This window comes from Capricornis sumatraensis, chromosome 7, assembly GCF_032405125.1.
Source record: "Capricornis sumatraensis isolate serow.1 chromosome 7, serow.2, whole genome shotgun sequence".
NCBI classification, from domain to species: Eukaryota; Metazoa; Chordata; class Mammalia; order Artiodactyla; family Bovidae; genus Capricornis; species Capricornis sumatraensis.
This window is the reverse complement of record NC_091075.1, coordinates 26937984-26965919: the sequence shown is the minus strand read 5'-3', so window position 1 is coordinate 26965919 and position 27936 is coordinate 26937984. Positions and strand designations below refer to the sequence as shown.

At 38.5% G+C, this 27936-nt stretch overlaps 1 protein-coding gene across 4 annotated transcripts in view; it reads right to left on the bottom strand.

The window, feature by feature from the left end:
* EMCN (endomucin) overlaps nt 1–27936 on the bottom strand; it is a 128060-nt gene that overhangs the window by 40018 nt on the left and 60106 nt on the right. For 2 of the 4 annotated variants that reach the window (XM_068975434.1, XM_068975436.1), the window contains exons 3-4: nt 17292–17402; nt 2329–2367 (exon numbers count right to left, since the gene is read on the bottom strand). In XM_068975434.1, the coding sequence (XP_068831535.1) occupies nt 2329–2367; nt 17292–17402 (150 nt within the window). The remainder of the gene's footprint in view (nt 1–2328; nt 2368–17291; nt 17403–27936) is intronic. The other 2 variants (XM_068975435.1, XM_068975437.1) reach the window with 1 other exon arrangement.

Sequence of the window (27936 nt, the reverse complement as noted above, 5' to 3'; positions counted from 1 at the left end):
TGAATGAAATGAACGGACATGTCTTCTGACCTGATCAACCACGCCCATCTAACTGTGAGTACCTTTCTTGTATTTTTATTATATAAAATTGAATGTTGTATCTACATATAGAAAATAAAAATAAAGTATTAGTTGCTCAGTTGTATCTGATTCTTTGCAACCCCATTGACTCTAGCCTTCCAGGCTCCTCTGTCCATGGAATTCTCCATGTAAGAATACTGGAATGGATATAAATTCCCTTCTCCAAGGAATCTTCCCAACTCAGGCATTGACCCTGGGTGTCCTGCATTGCAGGCAGATTCTTTACCATGTGAGCCCACAGGGAAGTCCATATCTACATATAATTGCTTATAATTCACATTTTATATACAGTTGCCTATTCTGAATTCCAAAAAAAGATCCTACATAAAACAAGTACCAATTTCTAGACCCTTAATAATTTTTGAAGAGAGTGGTAAAAACACAATTTTTCATGGAAATTAAAGCCAGATGCATTATGTGAAAGAAAATATCAAATGAGCGCTATGAATCTTCTACTCAAAGACTAAATGTGTATTAGCTTGTGTTTACTAGAAGGAAGCATTGCTGAAAATTCCTTGGGCTAGATGCTTGCCTCAACATTACCTAAAAGAAAAATACTAATCATTTTAAGGAGATGGGGGATATTTGTTAATTTTTTTTGAGTGAACCTGGATTTAGGCTTTGCTGCTGCTGCTGCTGCTAAGTCGCTTCAGTCGTGTTCGACTCTGTGCAACCCCATGGACTGCAGCCTACCAGGCTCCTCTGTCCATGGGATTTTCCAGGCAAGAGTACTGGAGTGGGGTGCCATTGCCTTCTCCTGGATTTAGGCTTTAGCCCTACCATATATCTGAAGTTTAAGACTGACCTTTCTTGCAGTTGATAGACTCAGCCTTATTTCTTTCTAATTCACTGTTCAAATCAATGGTTTGTCTATTATCTATTTTAGGAGAATTAGTTTCCATAACTCAAAATTAAAATCTAAATGTGCTTTTCATTACATGTAAAAATCAATTGTGGTTAAAGCTGGAATTTTGTTAATACTGTCTTTTAAACAAAATAAAAGATGCTTTGGTCTCTCCTTAAAAAGAGCTGACAATTTGGCAGCCTCCTGATTCGCCTCCATCTGTAACTCCTTCTTGATAACCAATCCATGAAACAGGGGACAGGATTTCTCTGGAACAGTGCAAAGCATCAGCCAACGCAAAGCTGCCCTCTTTGCCTGGATGTACTATTTTTATGTTTTGTTTTTCCCAAGGCTTTTTCCAATGCATTTCTAGACTGTGTAGATGGAAATAAAGGATAAAAAGTACAATGATGAGGTGAAATAGAGAGAGTTAACAATATAAAAATAACTTCCTTTATTATTTGATATATTATATAGAAGATAAATAATTTAAATTTAAAAGCATATAACTCCCATTTCTAATTCTTGAGGGTAGACCATGATGACTGTTTAGGACATTTGCTGTGAAAATGTTATTACAGTCACTCATAATTTTCATGGCTTTATTTTTCCATTTTTAAAAAAAAGTTACATGATCTCTGTATTTCCCAGCCACCTGTTCTCCTTGCTCAGCCCTGCAGTAAATCTTTCTCTGGTCCAAAAAATAAAAGTTTCATGATCTCCTAGGTTTATTTCACACATTTCTCATTTTGTACGTAGCAAAGGTGGTTAATATTGATAACCTAAGAGACCTGCCACTTATGCACGCACCAGACAGGAATTAGGAAAATAAAAATCTCGAAATAATTACAATTTCAAAACAGTATGAAGATTCAACATGACCATTTTCCTCTGCCAATAATCTTCTCCAATTTCCATTGCTTCATCATCCAAATTTTTTTCAGCTTAAAACTAAGGATGGCAAAGCGTGTGTGCTTCTCGAAGTGATAGCATTTTAGACTGTTAACGGTGGTTTATGAATTCATCTCTTTGGATGCCAGGACCAGGCTTTGTTAGAGAGTAGAGACGACAGCAAAAGCACACCCTATATTTTGGGAGAGGGCATGCTGACCACACAAACAGACCAGGAACAGTAGGTTCTGGGGAGAGGAAAATTCCACAAGCTCTATGCACTTCCCAGAGCTGGTTCCGCTAACCCAGGCCCCAGAGCACTCACACACACTGTTGCACATTCTCCTTGTCTGCATTTTTTTTTTAAACACAAGGTTTCCTAAATATTTTAGTTGCCAGGTAATATTTTCTTTTATACTATTTCACTCTGTCCTCAAACTGATTGATCTATTTTGTCTCCTTCTTGGGATTTTACTCAGGAGTATTCTCAGAGAAAAGAAAAATGAACTTACCTGGTGTTTCTGTTGCTTTGATTGAACTCTGAGTCTCAGCTTTAGAGCAAAAAAAAAAAGAAAATTGCTAAAATTAAACATTGAATATCAAATATCTACTCTCACAATTGTTTCATGTGGTAAATGCATAGAGATTTTAGTTCATTTCTGATTTACTTTCCTCAAGTCACCAAATCATGAGGCTTTCTGAACAGAAGAAACTTCAGAGCAGGGGTCAGTCAACTCTCTCTTAAAGGGACAGGTAGTATTTAAGGTTTGTGAGCCATGAGTCTAGCAACTATTCAGCTTTTGCTATTGTAGTGTGAATACAGCCATATGTAATATCTAAAGAATAGGTATGGCAATATTCCCATTAAATTTTAATTACAAAAATAGATGGGGCTTGGATTTGGCCTGTGAGCCAAAGTTCGCTGCATCCTCCTTTGGGGCATCTGGTACAACCCCACTTCTTGAATATGCCAGGAAAATCCAGAAGACTACAGAAACTTCGGTGGGTGCTTCATGAGTGGCACTGCCATATGTCATACTCCTACTAAGATATTGCACATCTCCTGATCTGAGGAAGATTCAGAATGGTTTAGACAGATACCTTTGAAACTTAAGAAATTCCTCTAAAGGGAATAGAGCTCAGAAGAGCTTTCTACAAGTAAAATTGCTTGAGAGAATTATAATCAAAGATCATTTCAACAAACTTGAGTGTTTGCACCACAAATCAAGATTTTCCACATGAAAATATATAGAAATATTTGAGATAAATGGAAGCCCAATAATGATGGTGGATACAAATATCCACTTGCTTCCTTTGTATCTTCACCTGACTGTCTTAACAGTATCTTAAATTTTACATGCCAAAAACAGAACTCTTTTTTTTAAATTTGAATTAGAGTTGATATAAAATGCTGTGTTAGTTGCAAGTATACAGCACAGTGATTCAGTTTTATATCTAAATATACTTTTTCAGTTTTTTTGCCTTATAGGTTATTACAAAATATTGAGTGCTAAGTTGCTTCAGTCGTGTCCAGCTCTTTGCAACCCCATGGTCTGTAGCCTGTCAAGCTCCTCTGTTCATGGGATTTCCCAGGCAAGATACCAGAATGGGTTGCCATGCCCTCCTCAAGGTGATCTTCCTGAGCCAGGGATCAAACCCCTGTCTCCTGCAGCTCCTGCAATGCAGGTGGAGTCTTTACTGTTGAGCCACCAGGGAAGCCCAGAAGTCTCTGTGCTATAGAGTAAATCCTCATTGTTATCTATTTTATATACAATAGTGTATATATCTTAACCCCAGACTCCTAATTTATCTCCCCCTTCTCTCTTTTGGTAACCACAACTTTGTTTTCTATGTCTGGGGGTCTTTTCCTATTTTGTAAATAAGTTCATTTGTAGCTTTTTGTTTTAGATTCCACATATAAGCAGTATCATGTGTCTTTCTCTGTCTGACTTCACTTAGCATGATATATTCTAGGTCTATCAATGTTGCTACAAGTGGCATTATTTCATTCATTTTCATGTGTGAGTAATGTGGTGGCACTTGGCTTCCCTTGTAGCTCACTCAATAAGGAATCTGCATGCAATGCGGGAGATCTAGGTTCGATCCCTCGGTTGGGGAAATCCCCTGGTGAAGGAAATGGCAACCCACTCCAGTATCATTGACTGGAAAATCTCATGGACAGAGGAGCCTGGAGAGCTGCAGTCCATGGGGTTGCAAAGAGTCGGGCACAACTGAGCGACTAACACTTACTGTGGTGGCACTAGTGGGAAGAACCTATCTGCCAATGCAGGAAACATAAAAGACATGTGTTTGATCCCTGGGTCAGAAAGATCCCCTGGAGGAGGGCATGACAGCCCACCCCAATATTCTTGCCTAAAGAATCTGATGGACAGAGGAGCTTGGCTACAGTTCACAGGATCACAAAGAGTTGGACACGACTGAAGTGACTTAGCATGAATGCAATATTCCATTGTATCGATACACCACACTTCTTTATCCATTCCTAACTCTTGACTTGTGTCCTCAAACACAGCTCCCCTTTCACTTTTTTGAACGAAAGTATGAAAGACTCTTGAGAGTCCCATGGACTGCAGGGAGATGCAACCAGTCCATTCTAAAGGAGATTGGTCCTGGGTGTTCTTTGGAGGGAATGATGCTGAAGCTGAGACTCCAGTACTTTGGCCACTTCATGCAGAGTTGACTCATTGGAAAAGACTCTGATGCTGGGAGGGATTGGGGGCAGGAGGAGAAGGGGACGACAGAGGATGAGATGGCTGGATGATATCACTGACTCGATGGACGTTGAGTTTGAATGAACTCCGGGAGTTGGTGATGGACAGGGAGGCCTGGCATGCTGCGATTCATGGGGTCGCAAAGAGTTGGACACGACTGAGCGACTGATCTGAACTGAACTGATGGTACCATTGCCTCGCAAGTGCATGAACCAAGAAGTAGTGGCCTTTCTTCTTCTTTTTTTTTCTTGATTCATTTTTTTTTCTCACCTCATCAGCCCTAGCTTCTAAATATATTCCACCTACGCCTCACCATTCAGTTGACTACTGTTCATCTAGCACCTATATCTCTCTCGTTAGTATGTGTAATAGCCACCTAGAAAAAGTTTTTTTCTAATTTACATTTCATTAGTCCAGTGGTGCCTTATTCCTCTCCTCACTACAGCTAGCGACTCTCCGTAGGATATGGCTCCTGCCTTGCTCCTCAGTTCACTCCAGCTGTCTCAGCCTGCGTGGCCTCTCCATGGTAGATAAATGTCCCAGGCATCCCTTGCCTCAGACAGCCTGCTTGCCTGCCCTAAGCATCTGGGCTGTCCTCTCAGGCCTACACTGGCTCCTTCTCACCCTTCATGACTCTGTTCAGGTGTCACCACTCAGAGAAGTCTTCTCCAACCACCTTATTGAAAGCTATCTTCTCATTTCCCTCCACCTCAGCTCACCATGATGCTTTGTTTGCTCAACATTTTATCACTCCAGTGATTTTTAAAATGGCTTTGTTTTCTGTTAGAATGTAAGTCCAGGAGGACAGAGATTTCTTATTTTACTCAGAGTCATAATTTCAGCATCTACTATCCATACTAGGTCTCTGCTAAAAACATAGGGAATGAACAAATAATAATATAAAATAATTGATAATAATAATAAAAATAAAAAATAGTAGCTATCATTATCCAACTAGCAGTTTTTAAGGCAAAATGAATGTGTTATTAAAAATTGCTAGTTGGATAATGATAGCTACTATTTTTGAAGCAACTCTTCAGATCAGTTCTATATTTTCATCATTGATGTTTATGAGAAGGATGTTATTATTTTCATTTTGCAGATCTGCAAATAATAATTGAAAGAAGTGAAACTATGTTCTCAAAGGGAGGACTGTGATTATAATTCAGGTCCGTTGGTTCTAAGGTCCATCTTCTTTTACTAAGAGACAGCTCTTTTTTCCCACTAAACTGTTCTGAGTGGAAAGCTTATGTAATTAATTTCTACTTTTCATAACTAGTTAAAATAATTTTGTACATGGCATAATGCTGTACTTGGAGGATGCAGTTAAAATATTTATCAGATGCCAGAGAATTAGAATATAAATGAAATCAAAACCTTTGTTCCTCCTGCTTTTAATATAAGGTCATAATCTTTCTTGCTGATAGACTTTACTGAGAATGAACAATTTTAAACTCATATCAGACAAAGCCTCCTGACTATTCCTTTTTGCATTTTTTTCATCCTTCAAAAGTGCATAATGATTTCTCAGGGACATATTACATAAAATAAAAATGACTATGCCTTAAAAAGTAGTGGAATAGTGAAAACAAAAAAGCAATTCAAAACCCTTTTCTTGAGTCTTCAGAGGTCCAGATATTTTTATATAAATGAATATATTGTTTTTCTGAGAAGGAAATTCTGTAAATCTTAAATAATCAGTACTGGGAAATATATACCTTTTAATTCTGAAATCAAGGATGTATTATTTTGAAGATAATAAAACGTCTTCATACGGCATTTCATTTTCAAATTCCGACTCAGTTTTGGAAATATACAATCTTAATAGAGATGAATGCTATGGAATATGACTAAAGTTGTGGAAACTAATGAAAAGTGAAGGTATTTGTAATTATTCGTGTGTGTGTGTTTTAAGTTTCATAATGCAAATATGCTTTAAGAAAAGGCCAAATTCTGATCTGGAGAGGAAGCAGGTGTGCTTAGTCATTCAGTCGTGTTCGACTCTTTGCGACCTTTCTGGACTGTAGCCTGCACGGCTCCTCTGTCCGTGGGGTTTCCCAGGCAAGAATACTGGAGTGGGTTGCCATTTCCTCTTCCAGCGGACCTTCCTGACCCAGGGATCAAACCTGCGTCTCCCATGTCTCCTGCATTATAGGCAGATTCTTTATCTGCTGAGTAAGTGAAAGTTAAATAGAAATGAGTGTAGTGCATTCTGTTAACCTAGTCTTAAATTTAGTTGGTGAGTAAAGACCAAATCCTTAATCAGGGTGTTTGGCAACTTAAATCTCTTGGTTGAGTTTGAAACTGAAGCTTGAAGTTGAGTTCAGTTTGAAACTGAAGTCTTATGAAATGCAAATGAACTTTGAAATGCTAAACTTATCTACAATTTAATCCCAAACTAAACTTTAGATGTGTGCATTCTTTAAAAATATTTTCTACTAGTCTACAACTTCTCTGCTCATTTTAATTTGTTTATTAAGTTTTATTGGAGTATAGTTGCTATACAATGCTGTGTTTGTGTCTGCTGTATAGCAAAGTGAATCAGCTATATGTGTACAATATCCCTTCTTTCCTGGATTTCCTTCCCATTTAGGTCACCACAGAGCACTGGGTAGAGTTCCCTGTGCTGTATGGTAGGTATATACACACTACTAGGGTATAAAAGAGATAACTAATGAGAATGATGCTGAAGCTGAAACTCCAGTACTTTGGCCACCTCATGCACAGAGTTGACTCATTGGAAAAGACTCTGATGCTGGGAGGGACTGGGGGCAGGAGGAGAAGGGGACGACAGAGGATGAGATGGCTGGATGGCATCACTGACTCAATGGACGTGAATCTGAGTGAACTCTGGGAGCTGGTGATGGACAGAGAGGCCTGGTGTGGTGCGATTCATGGGGTCGCAAAGAGTTGGACATGGCTGAGCGGCTGAACTGAACTGAACTGAAACTTTGCTTAAACTATCAGCTTTTAAGATAGAAAGCTTAAGCAATAATACAAGTAACTTTGCTAAATATTATCTTACAAAAGCCATTGTATTTCCAGCTATATATAGCTGTATATAATTACCTACAGAACATGACTTATCATTAAAAGGCCCAGGAAAAAAAATAGTTATTCTCATATATAATTCTTTACTGATTTGCTTAAAAATAATTTACTATGACCAATTAAAATTTCCCTTCTCATTCACCCTCATACATACCATCCCCCATCCCCCCAACAAAGCATTGACTGAGTCATCGTACGAAAGATTAGTTCTGGTTTGGATAAACTGTGATGTGTGACTAAGACTTTGTTATCCTGAGAATTCCTCTTTTATCTGCCCACATGAAATGATACAAACTAATTAAATAGCATGTAAGAAACATTGCAATTAAGTTCCCTGATAAATGTCATAGATAAATTGTGCCATTCACAAAAGAAATAATGAGCCTGAGTGATCAGAGAAATTAGACTTTTCCAAAGCATGAGATGCATAGCATTATATGAGAGATTCTATACTGGAAAGTGGCATTAAATCAGATTGAAACACTCAGTGAGAAAGTAATTATTTTCCATTTTTTTGTGAGTTTATTTCAATGAAGAAGTTTCAAAATTTCAATTTGATGCAAATACATCATTAATACCTAGAATGTACTTATCTTTTTTTCCACCTCACAGGGAGAAGTGCAAATCCAGTCCCCCAAGACCACAAATTATACAGTCAAGTTTTGTGGAAATTGCAGGGGTCAGCACATCAGAGTGTGATAGATAAGCCATGCTGTGGGGTGAAAATCACCTTCATCATCCCAGTATCTCCCCTGCCAGGTAAGTATTTGATTTATTTATTAAGCAAGGCTAAAACTCAGAGCCTTTGGCAAGCAACAAAATCTAGCTAGAATTTTATTTTATTTTGCTTACATTACAGCAACTTTCTAGCTTCTGCTTATGCCGATTCAAACTGGTTTTTTATTCATGATGGTTTCCTTTTCAAACAAATTTAAGAATTAAAAACTGCATCCACTTAAAGTACTAAATGAATAATAGTGCAGATGGTACATATATCTGGTAACCTCATTAAGTTGTGGGAAATACTGAGGTGATATTTTGTAGAGGCTCTTTATGGTTGTGGAGAATTTTAATAATCAGTTGGAGGAAGGACAAGGGGAAGAAGGAATGACCATACAGATGAGGAAGACAGGTTGCACAAATCACACGGTCAGGAATAAATCTGGCACGGTTGGCAACAGCATGAGAACCACCCTGGTGAGAATCCCAGGTTTCTGGTGAGAATCCCAGGTTTATATTCAGTCAGTTGGTCAGTGTTATACTGATTGAACTTCTGTTTGTCAAGCATATGATGCACTCAATTAAAAGCTACTTGCTTTCTAATTCCTTTGGATACTTTATGTGAAATGGTTGTAATGAGAGAAAGTGTGGTATATCGATATTTATGGAGTTTGAGGCAAGAAAAACAGGGTTTGAATTACATCTTTTAATTTAACATTGGGTGAGTCATTTAATCTTTCTGAACCTGTTTCCTTATTTGTGAAACTGATACCATAAATACCATCTTTGCTTGGCTTTTGTAAGGATTATCATTAACAAAATAATATTAATAGCTAAAATGTCTTGCTTTCTTTTCAGACACTGTTTTAAGCTTCATATTATTTTATCTCTTTTAATCTTCACAAGAATTCTGTAAAAGAGTAGTCATTACAACTATTTTACAGATGAGGAAACAAAGGCACAGAGAAGTTAAATAGCTTACCAAAGGCCAAAGTCCAAATAAATGGTTGTGTGATTATTTGAATCTCAGCCATTTGATTTCAAGGGCTTCCCTGGTGGGTCAGTTGGTAAAGTGTCTGCCTGCAATGTGGGAGATCAGGGTTCAATCCCAGGGTCGGGAAGATCACCTGGAGAAGGAAATGTCTATCCACTCCAGTATTCTTGCCTGGAGAATTCCATGGACAAAGAAGCCTGGTGGGCTGCAGTCCATGGGTTCGCAAAGAGTCAAACATGAGTAAGTGTTCTAACACTTTCACTTTCTTTATCTGATTTCAGAATCATTGTTAGTAAACAATAAACCAGCTTCCTCTTGGCATAATTGGAGTGACCATTTCTTTTAAGAAGGGTGTGGTGCCTCGAAAAGTACAGGCTTGTGCAGAAGCCATTCTCACGTTCAACCAGTAGTATATCTGAAGTGGTTACTTGATCTTTATACAATTATATATGCTTTTTGTATTAAAAAACAAGCTCTATACTAAACTAGGATAGATTATGCAAAAGGGAAACATACATGATAAATTATTTGTTACATATAAATGTTATTAACCCTGATTAAATAACCTACTAATTTCTTATACATGTTCAGTTCAGTTCAGTTGCTCAGTCATGTCCAACTCTTTGTGACCCCATGAATCACAGCACACCAGGCCTCCCTGTCCATCACCGTCTCCTGGAGTTCACTCAAACTCACGTCCATCGAGTCTGTGATGCCATCCAGCCATCTCATCCTCTGTCGTCCCCTTCTCCTCCTGCCCCCAATCCCTCCCAGCATCAGAGTCTTTTCCAATGAGTCAGCTCTTCTCATGAGGTGGCCAAAGTACTGGAGTTTCAGCTTTAGCATCATTCCTTCCAAAGAACACCCAGGGTTCATCTCCTTTAGAATGAACTGGTTGGATCTCCTTGCAGTCCAAGGGACTCTCAAGAGTCTTCTCCAACACCACAGTTCAAAAGCATCAATTCTTTGGTGCTCAGCCTTCTTCACAGTCCAACTCTCACATCCATACATGAAAAACCATAGCCTTGACTAGATGGATGTTTGTTGGCAAAGTAATGTCTCTGCTTTTGAATATGCTATCTAGGTTGGCCATAACTTTTCTTCCAAGGAGTAAGCGTCTTTTAATTTCATGGCTGCAGTCACCATCTGCAGTGATTTTGGAGCCCCCGAAAATAAAGTCTAACACTTTATAAATGTTACTTATTTTTAATTAACAAAAGTCAGATTTTCCCTTCAGAGTTCAAGTCTATAGTATTATATATTCTGTGGTAGCAGAGGCTCTGACACAGCAAATTGTTTAGAAGTATTTTTACCCACACACTTGAAGCTTCCCTGGTGCCTCAGACAGTAGAGAATCTGCCAGCAATGCGGGAGACCTGGGTTCAATCCCAGGATTGGGAAGATCCCCTGGAGAAGAGAATGGCAACCCACTCTAGTCTTCTTGCCTGGAGAATTCCACAGAGCAGCTTTTCGGGTTACAGTCCATGGGGTCACAAAGAGTTGGACATGACTGAGTGACTAACAGTTTCACTTTCATTTTACCCACACAGTTGCCTTAGTAGAATTAGGTACTGGTATTTGCCCATCTCAGTGTCTCCTGCCTATAATCTTGTTACACATACTCTCCTTAGCTAAGTCAGAATCCACCAGAAGGAGAAAGCAATAGGCTCTCTTTCCCTGTCAACAGACCTCACTAGCTCCTCTCCACTCTAAAATCAAGCCTGAATTTGAGATAATGTCCCCACAGTGCCTTTATCTGAAGGTCACTATTCAAGCACCCACTGCTCATATGCTTAGGAGGGAGACGAAGCATCATCTGTTACACATTTGGCAAATGCATAGTTCACTTTTATTGGGGCACTTGTATTATAAAATGCATGAGGTTTTGGTTTGCCAAAGGTACTTTTCAGACATATGTTGTCTACAATATAAATTCTGCTTATCAGAACCCAAAACACTGCCACAGAGAAATGTTCTTGTTATGAAGGAAAAATGACCCTCCTCTTCAAATTTCTCTACATGGTGACTAATTATATACAATTATTAGTTTATAATTATGGTTGGAATCAGACTTCTCCTAAATAGCCTTCTTCATGTCATGTCTAAGATGATTACAATAGAAGAGGGAAATGGATGTTACCAACATGCTTCTAGACCAGAGTGAGCCCTGAATGTCCACAGTGCCCACTTGCCATCTCCTTGTATCTTAGAGGTCTCCTAAGAAGAGACTTGGAGACTGAGTCACCTGCAGCGAAGTCTTTTGAAGGACTATGTGCTCAGTTGCTCAGTAGTGGCCAACTCTTTGCTACTGCATGGACTGTGGCCCCCCAGGCTCCTCTGTCCATGGGGATTCTCCAGGCAAGGATACTGGAGTGGGTAGCCATTCCCTTCTCCATCTAAGGACTCTGGGTATGCCAAAAATGCATCCAGTATGTAAAATGAGCGGGATTTGATAAGGCTCTTATGGGTGATTAGTAGCTTTTCTAGTCAGGATATTTTGACTAAACACACAGATTACTTCAAATCACAGAGGCCAGAATAAGGGAAGTACTTGTGGAGATATGTGTGGACTGCAACTAAACATCTGTCAGGAATCAGAAGATCTCCAGGTCCTGCTACTTTTTCCATGTCTCTTGAACAACTTAATGTTGCTCATGAGATCTCTCCATTTCCCCATAGAGTCTCTCTATAGTCAGTAGCCTTTTCTACTGACTCTGCCATCTCAAGCCTCCTGAAGCCAGAGGCAAGTGCACAAATCACCATGGCCATCTCAGATTCTCTACTAACCCTGCGCTACTCTAGTCCCCCCCTGGTTCTTGGTTTGTTTGGGTTTTCTAGCTCAGTTCAGATTACCCAAGAAGGAAATTTGATTGGCTTAGGTCAACATTTTCTTTTTGTTCTTAAATGAATATTTATCTGAAAACTCACCACTTAATCCACTCATTGTAAGTATATAACCCAATAATATTTTGTAAATTTATAGAGTCATTGAACCATCACTATAATCCAGTTTGAGAAAATTTTCTTCAATATAAAAAACTTTCTTGAGCCTTTCTGCAGTCAGTCCCCAGGCTGGTCCCTGGGTGTAGGCAACCATGTATATGGTTTCTGTCCCTATAAAAAATATCCTGGATATTTCATAGAAATGGAATTGTATATGTTGGATTTTGTGAAAGGCTTCTTTCACTGCATAATGTATTTGAGATTCATGCTGTTACAGCATGCATCAGTATTTTGTATCTTCACACTGTTGAATGGTATTGTCTTTTATGGATATCCCATGTTTTGGAACATTCCAAATGCATTTCAAATGGAAAATCCAAGGAGATATTCTATTTCACCAATTAACGGACATTTGAGTTGTTTCAGCATTCGACAGTTATTAATAACGCTACTCTTAACACTCATTAACTCCATATCCTGTTTTGATTATTATAGCTTTAGAGTAAGTTTTGAAGTTGGGGGTGGTTGAGTCTTCCAACATTGTTCTTTTTCAAAAGTGTTTTGGCTATTCTAGGTCACTTTCATTTCCATATATATTTTGAAAGTGAAGGTGAAAGTTGCTCAGTTGTGTCCGACTCTTTGCGACCCCATGGACTATACAGTTCACAGAATTCTCTAGGCCAGAATACTGGAGTGGGTAGCCTTTCCCTTCTCCAGGGGATCTTTCCAACCCAGGGATCGAACCCAGGTCTCCCACATTGCAGGCTGACTCTTTACCAGCTGAGCCACAAGGGAAGCCCAAGAATACTGAAGTGGGCAGCCTATCCTTTCTCCAGTGGATCTTCCCAACCCAGGAATCAAACTGGGGTCTCCTGTATTGCAGACAGATTCTCTACCAACTGGGCTATTAGGGAAGCCCATATATATTTTAGGATTTGCTTATCAATTTCTAGGAAAAAAAAACTTTCTGGTATTCTAATAGGAATTGCTTTGACTATTTTATCAGTTACTGATCAACTTGAGAAGAACTGTCATCTTAAAACATCAAGTCTTCTAAACTATGAACATGTAATGTCTATTTCTTTTATATTCTTTGCAATTTTACATACATATTTGTATTTTAATCATGAATTTATGCTGATGCCTTAAGTTTCAATCTGATAGTGTAGTGTTTAACTTTCCTTCCCCCATTCTGTATCTCCCCTTTTCACCTTGAGAACACATTTATCTGTTTTTTCACTTGTACCTAGTATTTAGAGCTAATATATTCATTTCAATAAAACAAACTCATCAAGTGAATTTCAGGGTTTCTTTTCAGTGTTTTTCTTTTCTCTCCCGCTCTTTATTCACTCTTCTGGGGAGGGTGTGCAATTAATCCAAGAACTTGGATTCTTTTTGCATCTTTTTGTGTGCTTTATTAACAATTCACATATGGTTAGGTAAAGTGTCTTCTGTTTGTATTTAATTATTTTCTATTTCTGTCTTTGTTGACGGTTATATACTTAGAAATAAATATATTTGTTTTGAAATTTGATGGTAGATTGCTGCTGCTGCTAAGTTGCTTCAGTCATGTCTGACTCTGTGCGACCCTATAGATGGCAGCTCACCAGGCTCCCCTGTCCCTGGGATTCTCCAGGCAAGAACACTGGAGTGGGTTGCTATTTCCTTCTCCAGTGTATGAAAGTGAAAAGTGAAAAGTGAAGTCGCTCAGTCGTGTCTGACTCTTAGGGTCCCCATGGACTGCAGCTCACCAGGCTCCCCTGTCCCTGGGATTCTCCAGGCAAGAGTACTGGAGTGGGGTGCCACTGCCTTCTCCAGATGGTAGATTATTACGGTATAAAACAAGAAAATGTTCAAAACACATATCACGAGCTTTTAAAAATTTTTAAACATACAGCAGCAACTGAAATCACATTTTACACACCCTCACCGCAATTTCTTCTTTCTTTTGAACCCTGGAAATGGATTTGTGTGGCTAAAGTCAGAATCAAAATGACGCCACTTTTCCATCTCATTAGCACTTCCACACTGGCAGTAATGTTTCACAATCTGATGTCTTTGCTCAAGCACCAGATGTAATTGTACTAATGAAAAATTTTCTATTTTGATGCTTAGTGGGCTTGTCTAAATCACGAAAACTAACAAGTGATCTTTTCACATAATGCTAAAATAAATGAATTATTTAAATCATGTGTGCATCACATTAAAAGCACACAAGTTGCCTTTCCCTCCCTGTCCTGCTGTGTCTGGCCTGCTGGCTCATATATGCCATGCTCCCCAGATGTGCTCTGATGCCAGACTCCACAGTGTGAATATCCAGAGATTGTGATCAGGTTTTGGGGGTCCCTTAGTCCTTTTGCTCCCTTGCCTGGAAACTGATCCCATCATATGTCCATTTTAGAGAGTGGGCTGCCGTCTATGGGGTCACACAGAGTCGGACACAACTGAAGTGACTTAGCAAGCAAGAACCCACTAGAGCCCCTCCAGATGATGTGCTAGGTATCACTGACTAGCCTTCCTTAGTTCAGTTCTGCTCATGTGACTATCTGACCTATGACAAAAAACCTAAGGAGCTAGCAGCATGGAATAAAGAAAAGAACACAGGGCAAGGAATCAGATATGCTAAGTTGCTAATTCTGGTATCCACTAGCCCTACTGATGGAAACAATCTTTCTTGATGATTCACTTTCAGTTACCTCATTAGAACACTAATTATAAAAGGCTATCCTTCAGGAACAGGCAGATGAAAGAGGCACAGGGCAAGGTATGGGGAAAGGACGTGATGCTTCCATGTCCTCTCCTGTGAACAAATGTTCACATGTTCACCAGCTCAGAAGTTTTTCCATTCAGATATTTAATTTCTCAGAGAAGTGTTTTCTAGTCTAGCGTACAAATATTGCATTTCTATTGTTAAATTTACTCTTAAATATTTTATTCTTTCTGAAGTTACTATGAATGGAATTATTTCCTGTGGTATAGAATATAGTATGAATGGTATAGAATATTCTTTATTAGTTCCGGTAGATTTATTGTGAAATCTTCAGGTTTTCTATATAGATAATGATGTAGTTTGCTGAGAAAAACACTTTTATTTCTTCCTTTCCAATCTGGATGAAAGTTTCTATCTCTATCTATTTATAATCTTAATGTAGTATAAAGAACCTCCAGTTATAATTTTGAATAGTACTGGTGAGAGTAGACATCTTTGTTGTGTTTCAGATTTTAAGAGAAAAGTATTCAGTCTTTCATTATTAAGTAAAATATTTACCGTATATTTTTCATGGATATCCTTGATCAGTTTGAGGAAGTTTTACTTATTTCTAATTAATCGAGAGTTTTAATTGAGTGGGAACCTTAGTTCGTCAAATGCTTTTTATGCATTTGTTGATTCTACTAAAATGGTATATTACATTACTTGATTTTCAATCTTAAACCAACTTTGCATTCCTAAGTGAATCCTATTTGTTCATGTTTTTATCTCTTTTCATATGTTACTGATTTTTTCTAATATTGTATTGTGTCTATGTTCATGAAGGATATTGGTCTATAATTTTGTTTGCATTTTCTTTTCATTCTTTTCTATTTTTGGTGTTATGGTAATACTGGCCTTAGATAATTATTTGTGCAAAGTTTCCCTTATGTCACAAAAGAGTTTGATAAAAATTAGTATTACTTCTGAGAATATTTTTATAAAATTCAGAATTTTTGCCATTCTGCTTGGAACTTTCTTTATTTAAATTTTTAATGCAGAATCGTAAATTGTTTTAGGTCTTTTCAGTCTTCCTAACTTCTTGAATCAGTTGTTCCTTTCTAATTTTTTTCCTGTTTCATCAAAGTTGTCTGATGCTTTGGCCAGTCTTACCTTTTTGTGTAGGTGATATCATAGATTATCACTCAGGCTTGAACTGATCCTCGTTGGCATCCACTTATTTGTAGCTATGGAGGGATAGAGTGTCACTATACAAAGCAAAGTTGCCAAATCATTGTCCTATTTGTAGAGATTAGGAGAGAACACAGGCTTTCCTGGTGGCTCAGTGGTAAGGAACCCGCCTGCCAGTGTAACAGATGTGGGTCTGATCCCTAGGTCAGGATTATTCCCTGAAGAAGGAAATGGCAAACTTCTCCAGTATTCTTGCCTGGGAAATCCCATGGAGAGAGGAACCTGATTGGCCACAGTCCATGGGGTCACAAAAGAGTTGGACACCACTTAGCAACTAAACAACAGCAATGACAACAAGGGGAGAATATAAGTGAGACAAGCTTCTTTTGTAAGTGTGGGCTGGAGAACTTTCTGAGTTTTGTTCTATCCAATATACTAGTTTAACATTTCAGTGAAAAAGTTGACTTAAAGCTCAACATTCAGAAAACTAAGATCATGGCATCCAATCCAATCACTTCATGGCAAATAGATGGGGAAACAAGTGGAAACAGTGGCAGACTTTATTTTTTTAGGCTCCAAAATCACTGCAGATGGTGATTGCAGCCATTAAATTAAGAGACGTTTACTCCTTGGAAGGAAAGTTATGACCAACATAGATAGCATATTAAAAAACAGAGACATTACTTTGTCCACAAAGGTCCGTCTAGTCAAGGCTATGGTTTTTCCAGTAGTCATGTATGGATGTGAGAGCTGGAGAATTGATGCTTTTGAACTGTGGTGTTAGAGAAGACTCTTGAGAGTCCCTTGGACTGCATGGAGATCCAACCAGTTCATCCTAAAGGAGATCAGTCCTGGGTGTTCATTGGAAGGACTGATGTTGAAGCTGAAACTCCTGTACTTTGGCCACTTGATGTGAAGAGCTGACTCATTGGAAAAGACCCTGATGCTGGGAAAGATTGAGGGCAGGAGGAGAAGGGGAGGGCAGAGGATGAGATGGTTGGATGGGATCACTGACTCAATGGACGTGGGTTTGGGTGGACTCTGTGGGTTGGTGATGGACAGGGAGGCCTGGTGTGTTGTGTTCATGGAGTCACAAAGAGTCAGACATGACTGAGCAACTGAACTGAACATTTCAGCACAGATTCTTGTACTTACTCTTGGAGTCAGAGCTTTGTGATGTGGAAACAGCACTTGAAAGTGATTGACTCATCACTGTTGCTTCTGTAGTACTCAACTTGGTCTCCATGATGTTTTTGGTGCTAGTTCCTAATTATGAAGAAAGAATGAGTAGTCATCAGGGGTTTAATCAATACTAGACTGTATCATTAATATTAATGTAAACATCCAGTTACAGCTTGAAGATTAGCTACTTAAAGTCTTCTGATCAAGGTATAGAAATTCAGTGTTTTGATATCTACCTTTTGGTCAGTCAGTGGCAAAACCAATACAGTATTGTAAAGTAAAATAAAGTAAAAATAAAATTAAAAAAATAAAAAATAAAGGGAAGGGAGATTAGACTCTCCTATTTGTCTGATACAGGTTATTTCATTTGATCACATAGTAATTTTTGGAATTAAGTAGTAACTATGATCATAGCTGTGAAAAGAAGAGAGGCGTAAAGCAAAGGAGAAAAGGAAAGTTATAAGCATCTGAATGCAGAGTCCCAAAGAATAGCAAGATGAGATAAGAAAGCCTTCTTCAGTGATCAATGCAAAGAAATAGAGGCAAACAACAGAATGGGAAAGACTAGAGATCTCTTCAAGAAAATTAGAGATACCAAGGGAACATTTCATGCAAAGATGGGCTCGATAAAGGACAGAAATGCTATGGACTTAACAGAATCAGAAGATATTAAGAAGAGGTGGCAAGAATACATGGAAGAACTGTACAAAAAAGATCTTCACAACCAAGATAATCATGATGATGTGATCACTAATCTAGAGCCAGACATCTTGGAATGTGAAATCAAATGGGCCTTAGAAAGAATCACTATGAACAAAGCTAGTGGAGGTGATGGAATTCCAGTTGAGCTGTTTCAAATCCTGAAAGATGATGCTGTGAAAGTGCTGTACTCAATATGCCAGCAAATTTGGAAAACTCAGCAGTGGCCACAGGACTGGAAAAAGTCAGTTTTCATTCCAATCCCAAAGAATCCTCAAACTACCACACAATTGCATTCATCTCACATACTAGTAAAGTAATGTTCAAAATTCTCCAAGCCAGACTTCAGCAATACATGAACCGTGAACTCCCTGATGTTCAAGCTGGTTTTAGAAAAGGCAGAGGAACCAGAGATCAAATTGCCAACATCTGCTGGATCATGGAAAAAGCCAGAGAGTTCCAGAAAAACATCTATTTCTGCTTTATTGACTATGCCAAAGCCTTTGACTGTGTGGATCACAATAAACCGTGGAAAATTCTGAAAGAAATAGGAATACCAGACCACCTGACCTGCCTCTTGAGAAATATGTATGCAGGTCAGGAAGCAATAGTTAGAACTGGACATGGAACAACAGACTGGATCCAAATAGGAAAAGGAGTACGTCAAGGCTGTATATTGTCACCCTGCTTATTTAACTTCTATGCAGAGTACATCATGAGACACTCTGGACTGGAAGAAACACAAGCTGGAATCAAGATTGCTGGGAGAAATGTCAATAACCTCAGATATGCAGATGACACCACCCTTATGGCAGAAAGTGAAGAGGAGCTAAAAAGCCTCTTGATGAAAGTAAAAGAGGAGAGCGAAAAAGTTGGCTTAAAGCTCAACATTCAGAAAACGAAGATCATGGTATCCGGTCCCATCACTTCATGGGAAATAGATGGGGAAACAGTACAAAGTGTCAGACTTTATTTTTTGGGGCTCCAAAATCACTGCAGATGGTGACTGCAGCCATGAAATTAAAAGACGCTTACTCCTTAGAAGAAAAGTTTTGACCAACCTAGATAGCATAGTGAAAAGCAGAGACATTACTTTGCCGACTAAGGTCAGTCTAGTCAAGGCTATGGTTTTTCCTGTGGTTATGTATGGATGTGAGAGTTGGACTGTGAAGAAGGCTGAGCACCGAAGAATTGATGCTTTTGAACTGTGGTGTTGGAGAAGACTCTTGAGAGTCCCTTGGACTGCAAAGAGATCCAACCAGTCCATTCTGAAGGAGATCAGCCCTGGGATTTCTTTGGAAGGAATGATGCTAAAGCTGAAACTCCAGTACTTTGTCCACCTCATGCACAGAGTTGACTCACTGGCAAAGACTCTGATGCTGGGAGGGATTGGGGGCAGGAGGAGAAGGGGACGACAGAGGATGAGATGGCTGGATGGCATCCCTGACTCGATGGATGTGCGTCTGAGTGAACTCCGGGAGTTGGTGATGGACAGGGAGGCCTGGCGTGCTGCGATTCATGGGGTCACAAAGAGTCAGACACAGCTGAGCGACTGAAGTGAACTGATGATCATAATTTTATGTATAACTCAGAAAAGTTATAGAATTTCCCCATGGTCACATAACAGGAGCAAGCCAAATTTTTCCGACGTGAAACTAGTTCTCAGATACCCTAGAACGGGGTTGGTAAGGTAGTAGTAGTAGTTGATAATGGTACCATGGTTCTCATGCTGCCTAGGAGAAAATTTTCAGGTAGATTGGGTAACTAGGAGGAAAGAGATGATAGGAAGTGAATAGAATAAACTTTTTCATTATATTTAGTTCATTTTGGGGAGTGGGGGAAGGAAATTTAACAACAAAGAAACAAAGAAAAATAAGCTGAGTTTTCAAAAATAGCATTGGGATATTTTAAATCATCTATATTTGCACTAATATTATAAAACAAAATGATCGATGACCTCCAGGCTTTTCAAAGTCCAGCACAGGACTAGTGTTAGTGTTAGCTAGATATGGTGTTGGCTGGAGATGCAGTTTAATAGATTTTTATCACAAAGAGGTCTGGAAGCCTGAATTGTGGGTACCTTCCAGATGTGCCAATCAAGTTTCAATCTGTGGCATTAAGCATCTACAGTGTACAGCAAGTTCTTAGTACACGTGAGAGATTCATGCTGGAGAAGCTGATAGTTTGTAGCTATCATCAACCTCACAGATGATGGGCAACTGTGCCTTCTGACAAAAAAGGCTTTAGGAATTGATATGTCAAAGAAAGCGAAAAAATTTGAACATAGGCTAAGGATTAATGCTGCATATGAGAAAGAATGAGTGAAAATGGGCACAAACTTCAGAAGAATCTTGAAGTATTAAATTGAGAGGGAAATATTTGAGGAAGTAAAGAAATGTCTTACTCCTACAGCAGGAAAGCGGAAATTGATCTTTGCAATAGTGTGGAAGTGGAAAGGTACAGAAACTCAATACTTGAGGATGGAGGAACATGGGGATAAAGATTTTGCTTTTCAGTGGAACTACAAGAAAAGATGCTTGAAAAACATCAGGAGTTCTTCATAAATCTTCAGAGAATTCTTCTCCTAAGCTAAAATTGGAAACCATGAAAAAGCTATCCTAATGGCCTAAAAAATTCTCTAATATGAAGCAGATTCAATAGTCTTGGTGAAGGGGGAAAAAAAGAATATGTAGCTAAAAAGATGAGAGGGGCTACCAGTTTATAAAAATACAAAGAGAAGAGCAGAAAATGGAATAGCTGGGCTACAATGCCAAAAATTTTACTTGAGAGAATTACCACTATATCTACTACTGTGGGCAAGAATCCCTTAGAAGAAATGGAGTAGCCCTCATAGTCAACAAAAGAATCTAAAATTCAGTACTTGGGTGCAATCTCAAACACAACAGCATGATCTCAGTTCATTTCCAAGGCAAAACATTCAACATCACAGTAATCAAAGTCTATTCACCAGTCACTAACGCCAAAGAAGCTGAAATTGAATGGTTCTATGAAAACCTACAAGGCTGTCTAGAACTAACACCAGAAAAAGATGTCCCTTTCATCACAGGGGAATCAGAATGCAATAGGAAGTCAAGAGATAACCTGTAATAACAGGTAAGTTTGGCCTTGGAGTACAAAATGAAGCAGAGCAAAGGCTAGCAGAGTTTTGCCAAGAGAACACCCTGGTCACAGCAAACACCCTCTTCCAACAACACAAGGGATGACTCTACACATGGACATCACCAGAAGGTCAACATCGAAATCAGACTGATTATATTCTTTGCAGCCAAAGATGAAGAAGCTCTATACAGTCAGCAAAAACAAGACCTGGAGCTGACAGTGGCTCAGATCATGAACTCCTTGTCGCAAAATTCAGACTTAAGATGAAGAAAGTAGGGAAAGCCACTCATCAAATCAGCCACCTAATCAAATCCCTTACAATTATACAAAGAAAGTGACAAATAGATTCAAGGGATTAAATCTGGTAGATAGAGTGCCTGGAGAACTATGGACAGAGGTTCATAACATTGTACAGGAGGTAGTGACCATAACCATCTCCAAGAAAAAGAAATGCAAGAAGGAAAAGTGGTTGTCTGAGGAGGCCTTACGAATAGCTGAGGAAAGAAGACAGTGAAAAGCAAAGGAGAAAGGGAAAGGTATACTCAACTGAATGCAGATTTCTAGGGAAAAGCAAGGAGAGATAAGGCCTTCATAAATGAATAATGCAAAGAAATAGAGGAAAACAATAGAATGGGAAAGACTAGAGATCTCTTCAAGAAAATTGGAGACATGAAAGGAACAATCATGCGTGGATGGACATGAATAAGGAAAGAAATGATATGGACCTAACAGAGGCAGAATAGATTAATAGGTGGCAAGAACACAAAGGAACTATACAAAAAAGATCTTAATGACCCAGATAACCATGATGGTGTGATCACTCACCTAGAGCCAGACATCCTGGAGTCTGAAGTCAAATGGGTCTTAGGAAGCATCACTACAAACAAAGCTAGTGGAGGTGATGGAATTCTAGCTGAGCTATTTCAAATCTTAAAAGATGATGCTATTTAAGTGCTGCACTCAATATGTCAGCAAATTTGGAAAGCTCAGCAGTGGCCATAGGTCCGTTTTCATTCCAATCCCAAAGTAGGGAAATTCCAAAGAATGTCTAAACTACTCTACAACTGAACTCATTTCTTATGCTAGCAAATTCATGCTCAAGCTAGGCTTCAACAGTACGAGAACCAAGAACTTCCAAATGTACAAGTTGGGTTTACTAAAAGGAGAGGAATCAGAGATCAAATTGCCAACATCTGCTGGATCGTGGAGATGGAGAAAGCAAGGGAATTCCAGAAAAACAGCTACTTCTACTTCATTGACTATGATAAAGCCTTTTGACTGTGTCTGTCACAACAAACTGGAAAACTCTTAAAGAGATGGGAATACCAGACCACCTTATCTGTCTCCTGAGAAACCTGTATGAAGTCAAGAAGCAACAGTTAGAACCAGACATGGAACAACAAACTAGTTCCAAATTGGGATAGATCAAGGTTGCATATTGTCACCCTGCTTATTTAACTTATATACAGAGTACATCATTAGAAATGCCAGGCGGGATGAATCACAAGCTGGAGTCAAGACTTCTGGGAGAAATACCAATAACCTCAGATATGCATATGATATAACTCTAATGACAGAAAACAAGGAGAAGCTAAAGGACCCCTTGATGAGAGGGAAGGAGGAGAATGAAAAAAAACGGCTTAAAACTCAGCTTTCAAAAAGGAAGAACATAGCCTCTGGTCCCACCACTTCATGGCAAATAGAAGGGGGAAAAGTGGAAGCAGTGACAGATTTCATTTTCTTGGGCTCCAAAATCACTGCAGATGGTGACTGCAGCCACGCAATTTTAAAAATGGTTGCTTCTTGGAAGGAAAGCTATAACAAACCTAGACAGAATATTAAAAAGCAGAGACATCACTTTGACGACAAAGATCCGTATAGTGAAAGCTATGGTTTTCCCAGTAGTCATGTACGACTGTGAAAGCTGGACCGTAAAGAAGACCAAGAGCCAAGAAATTGATGTTTTTGAACTGTGGTACCGGAGAAGATTCTCGAGAGTCCCTTGGGCAGCATGATCAAACCAGTTAATCCTAAATGAAATCAACCCTGAATATTCACTGGAGAACTGTTGCTGAAGCTTAAGCTCCAAACTTTGGCCACCTGATGCGAAGAGCTGTCTCATTGGAAAAGATCTTGGTGTTGGGAAAGGTTGAAGGGAGGAAGGGAAGGGGACGACAGAGGATGAGATGGTTAGATGGCATTATTGTCTCAATGCACATGAGTTTGAGCAAACTCAAGGAGATAGTGGAGGACAGAGGAGCCTGGCGTGCTGCATTCCGTGGGGTTACAAAGAGTCGGAGATGACTTAGCAACTGAACAACAGCAACAATAGGTGGAATGCATGGACAGATACTTGAGAAAGTCTTATCAGTACTAGAGGGTAAGTGTAGAGAAGAGACTTTGACTCCAACCAGAGTCTTATGTTAGACCACTGACTAGAACTAAGTAGAATGAGTGTGAGGAATATGGGCTGTTTTATAATCTGTGTTGGTATTATCAATGTGAGATTCATTTTGTATGTTTTGGGAGATTAAATCTGGTGGAGTAAACAATAAATGTGGACATTAATTATATTAGGAATTTAAGATGTGTTTATAGCAGACTGACTTCAGAGAGAGGATTTATCAAGTTAACTTGTGCAGAGAAGGGGATTAAGCAGCTTTATTCCTTTGAAATTACATAATTTGACTTACAGTATCCAATGCACATAACAAAATCTTTTGTGTGGTCACATTGTCTTCAGAAATAGAATATGGGATCAGTGAATTTTTAACAGTTAACATTTATTGAAACATATGTTATAGAATACTAGTACTCTGGTATGTTTTGTTTATGTTAAAAAATACTTCCATAGTCAAACTACTAGGAGCTGCATAAATTTTTCAAATGAATTCATCAAATGAATGTCTTTGGATTACCAAGAATTTTTATAAATGTTATTGTACACTGTAAAACCCTAAGATGGTAACATGTCCTCCAGTACCCACACCAAAGGAAGAGGAACTCAGATAATGAAACCAGACTCTGACAGGTCCCCAAAGATTCCAGAGAAGCACAGAATGGTGGCAAGGAAGCAATGTATAAAGCTTCCAGGGGAATACAGGAAGAGGAGAACGTCTATTTTTCTGTAAATATTATATTTCCTTTTTCTTGTCTATATTGTTTAGAGGCTGGACTAAGGGAGGCATTAAGGGTCTATTGGAATGGTGTGCTTAGCACGTCTCTTGCCAAACCATCAAGTACCACCTACAGTAGCCCTAGAAAAGTAGGCTGAGCAGACAGCTGAGAGCTCCCTGTTGCTTAGGGCTGGCCTCATGGGGTGTTTAGGTGTCTCCAGATCTCTCTATTCTCTAATCCAATTTCCCAAGGTAAGTGCTTATAGGAACTTGAGACTGATCCTAGGTCAGGAATAAACTTATATCTGTACTTAGAGTGGCTTTTTGCATTGTATGCTTCCTTGCTGGCTTAGATGGTAAAGAATCCTCCCTCCTGTAATGAGGGAGACCTGGATTGGATCCCTGGGTTGGGAAGATCCCCTGGAGGAGGGCATGGCAACCCACTCCAGTACTCTTGCCTGGAGAATTCCATGGACAGGGGAGCCTGGCGGGCTATAGTCCGTGGGGTCGCAAAAAGTTGGACACAACTGAGTGACTAAGCACACACAGCACACCACCCAAATCAAGTGGCCTGAGACATTTGGTGACCTTGGAGCAATGTCGTAATTTTCTAATCTCTTCGTTCTTTCTTAGAGACCACTGATACATGGATGTTGACTTTCTATTTCCTTAAACTCTATTTTAACAGTGTTTTATAGAGCCATAGCAAATACTGATAGGAGTTTCTTCTTTATTTTTTCATATCTATTGATCTTATTTACTCATAAGGCATTACATATGAAAAGTCAGCAATCATATTTGTGAGGACATTAAAAATTTCTCAACACTTGAGCTGCACCTTTTGAAAACTCTAATTCATGAGGTCTAATGACCTCTAATCAATGAGGTCATTCCCAGGTCAGGTGATGGGTGGAAAAGAGTTGCTTTGCTTTCCAGTTATAGAATACATTCATTTTTTATTTTACTATAAATAGAAGTTAAGTAAACAAAATAATGACTACCTCAGTAAATTTTTACTGTACCACTAAAGCCTGAAGGCCTCTGTAGGGAAGCCTTGCAGGCTGTCTTTGATGCTAAGAGAGAGAAACAGCCAGCAGTCCACTCTGAACTTACCACCACTACATGGCTTCAAACTCAGCGGCTCAACTTCTATTTGTTTGATATATTCACGTTTTGGACTTTCTCAAAAGATTTTATGAGGAAATGTTTCTGCTAATTACAAGCAATTTTAGACAACTATTGCCTTAGTAATCAGGGTCCTAAAATCAGACCTTGTCTGTCCACACTAAAAGTAAGATGAACAAGATCAGAGTAGGCAGAAATAATAAGATCTTTCATTATTATGAAATTGATATGCTAATACTATTTCTACACAATGCCCAGGGATATCACCTTTTACTTGGATTTATTTGTCCTTTTAGAAACACAATTCTAATAAGTTTGTTGTGTGTATTTATGCATGTGTATACATGTTATCCACTTAAAGAAGCAACCTAAAATAAATAACCATTCATAGCAGGTTGGCAATCTCACCCAAATGGAAAAGAATCCTATAAGCATGGAAAGAATCAGAACACGTACGAAAACAGAAAAGAAAGGTAAAAAGTTATAAAATTGTGTGACTATTTTGTGTTGTAAGAAAAGTATGCTATATAAGCAGTTAATACCTGAAAGGCTCATTATTTAATATCCAAGTGTAATAGTTGAGGTTAAAATAATAATACTTATTCATCATATAATATTTGATTATGAATTAGTTCAATGGAGAAAAAAATTTGAAATTAAAAGGTTAACTTTCAAATTGCAAATTGTTATTATGAATTTGCACTTTTGTGTTAAGTCATTTAACCTCTCTGAAACTCATTCTGTTTAAATAATAATTTAAAATAATCTTTAAAAATGATAATACAACCTAAGGTGTGAACAAGATGATGGATTAGGAAGATCCTGAGCTCACCTCTGTCTACATGTATAGTGAAATTACAACTATTTATAGAGACACTATCTCTGAATGACTAGTATAAAAGATTGTCCACAACTAAAGATATTAAGTGGAGATAAGTAATTTACATTGTAAAGAACTCAAGGTAATGATAATGAAGATGGTCAATGAACTTGGGAGAAGAATGACAAGCTCAATGAACTTGGGAGTGAATCACAGTGAGAAGTTTAATAAAGAGCTGGAAAATATAGTGAAGAATCAAACAGAGCTGATACTTCTCTAAACAAGGTATATAGATGGTCCATGAGCATCTAAGATACTCAACATTATCAGTCCTTAGGAAAGTGTGAATCAAGGCCACAGTGAGGTAGCATTTCACTCTCACTACAACGGGTATGACAAAAAAGAGAGACAACAGTATTGGCTAGAAAATGAAGAACTGATACCCTTATTCATTCCTGGTAGGACTTAATATAAGGCAGCTGCTCTGGAAAGCAGTTCCTCAGAATTATACATACTGTTACCATGTGACTCTACAATTACACGTCAGGCTGTTCATTGTTGACCTGAAACAAATGGGCTGCCAGATATTTCTCCAGCAAAGATGCATTTATTTGGGATCAGAAGAGAGCTGCAATTCAGAGTCTGCGACCATGGTGAGCCACGTGCAAGTTACCGCACAGCAAGGAAAAAACAGTTTTATAGAGGGGAAAAAGAAGTGGGAATGGCTATAGTAAACAAAAGTGTATGGCTTTTCATTGAGTCACTGCCAGGAAAGAAGGGGGTCATTCTTCCTATTGGGCTCTGCTATTGACCCAGAAGAGGGCCCTCTTCTGGCCCATCAACTCTATTTAAAATATTCAAGTTTTGTTTATTAAATTTGGACAATACTCGAGAAATGAAAACACATGATCACACAAAAACATGTACATAAATGTTCTTAGCATCATTATTTACAATAGGTTAAAATGTAGAAACAGCTCAAATATCCATCAACTAATAAATAAGGAAAATGTGATCTGTTTACACAATGGATCTAATTAGTCATAAAAATGTATGAACTACAGACACATGTTATAGCATGGATGAACCAAAGAACATTATACTAAGTGAAAGAAGCCAGACACAAAAGATCATGTGCTACATGATTCCATTTATATGAAATTTCTAGAATAGGTAAATCTGTAAAAGTAGAAAGTAGGGTAATGGTTGCCAGGGACTAAAGGAAGGGTGGAATGGGGTGTGATTGTGATAGATATAGAGGTTTTTTTTAGGGGTGATGAAAATGTTCCAGGTGATTACACAAGCTTGTAAATATACTAAAACTCACTGAATGGAATACTGAATATTATAGCATATGAACGATAAAAGAAAATTGGTGGCAAAACAAATGGCCATTACTCACCGTCACCTTCAGCTCTGAGGGTTACTAGAGACGGTGTTAACACGTGAGGCATTTGTGTGGGTTCCTTGTTGGAAGTTCTTAATTTGATAAGATAGATGACATTATTATTAGTTACAATTTCATCTCACTGGTCAAGGAGTAAATAAAAGTAAGTCTAATTTGAAGGTGAAAATCTTTCTATAGATACTGGGTAAAATTTGTATAGTTCTTCTGTGTATTCTTGCCACCTCTTCTTAGTATCTGCTGCTTCTGTTAGGTCCATACCATTTCTGTCCTTTATTGAGCCCATCTTTGCATGAAATGTTCCCTTGATATCTCTAATTTTCTTGAAGAGAT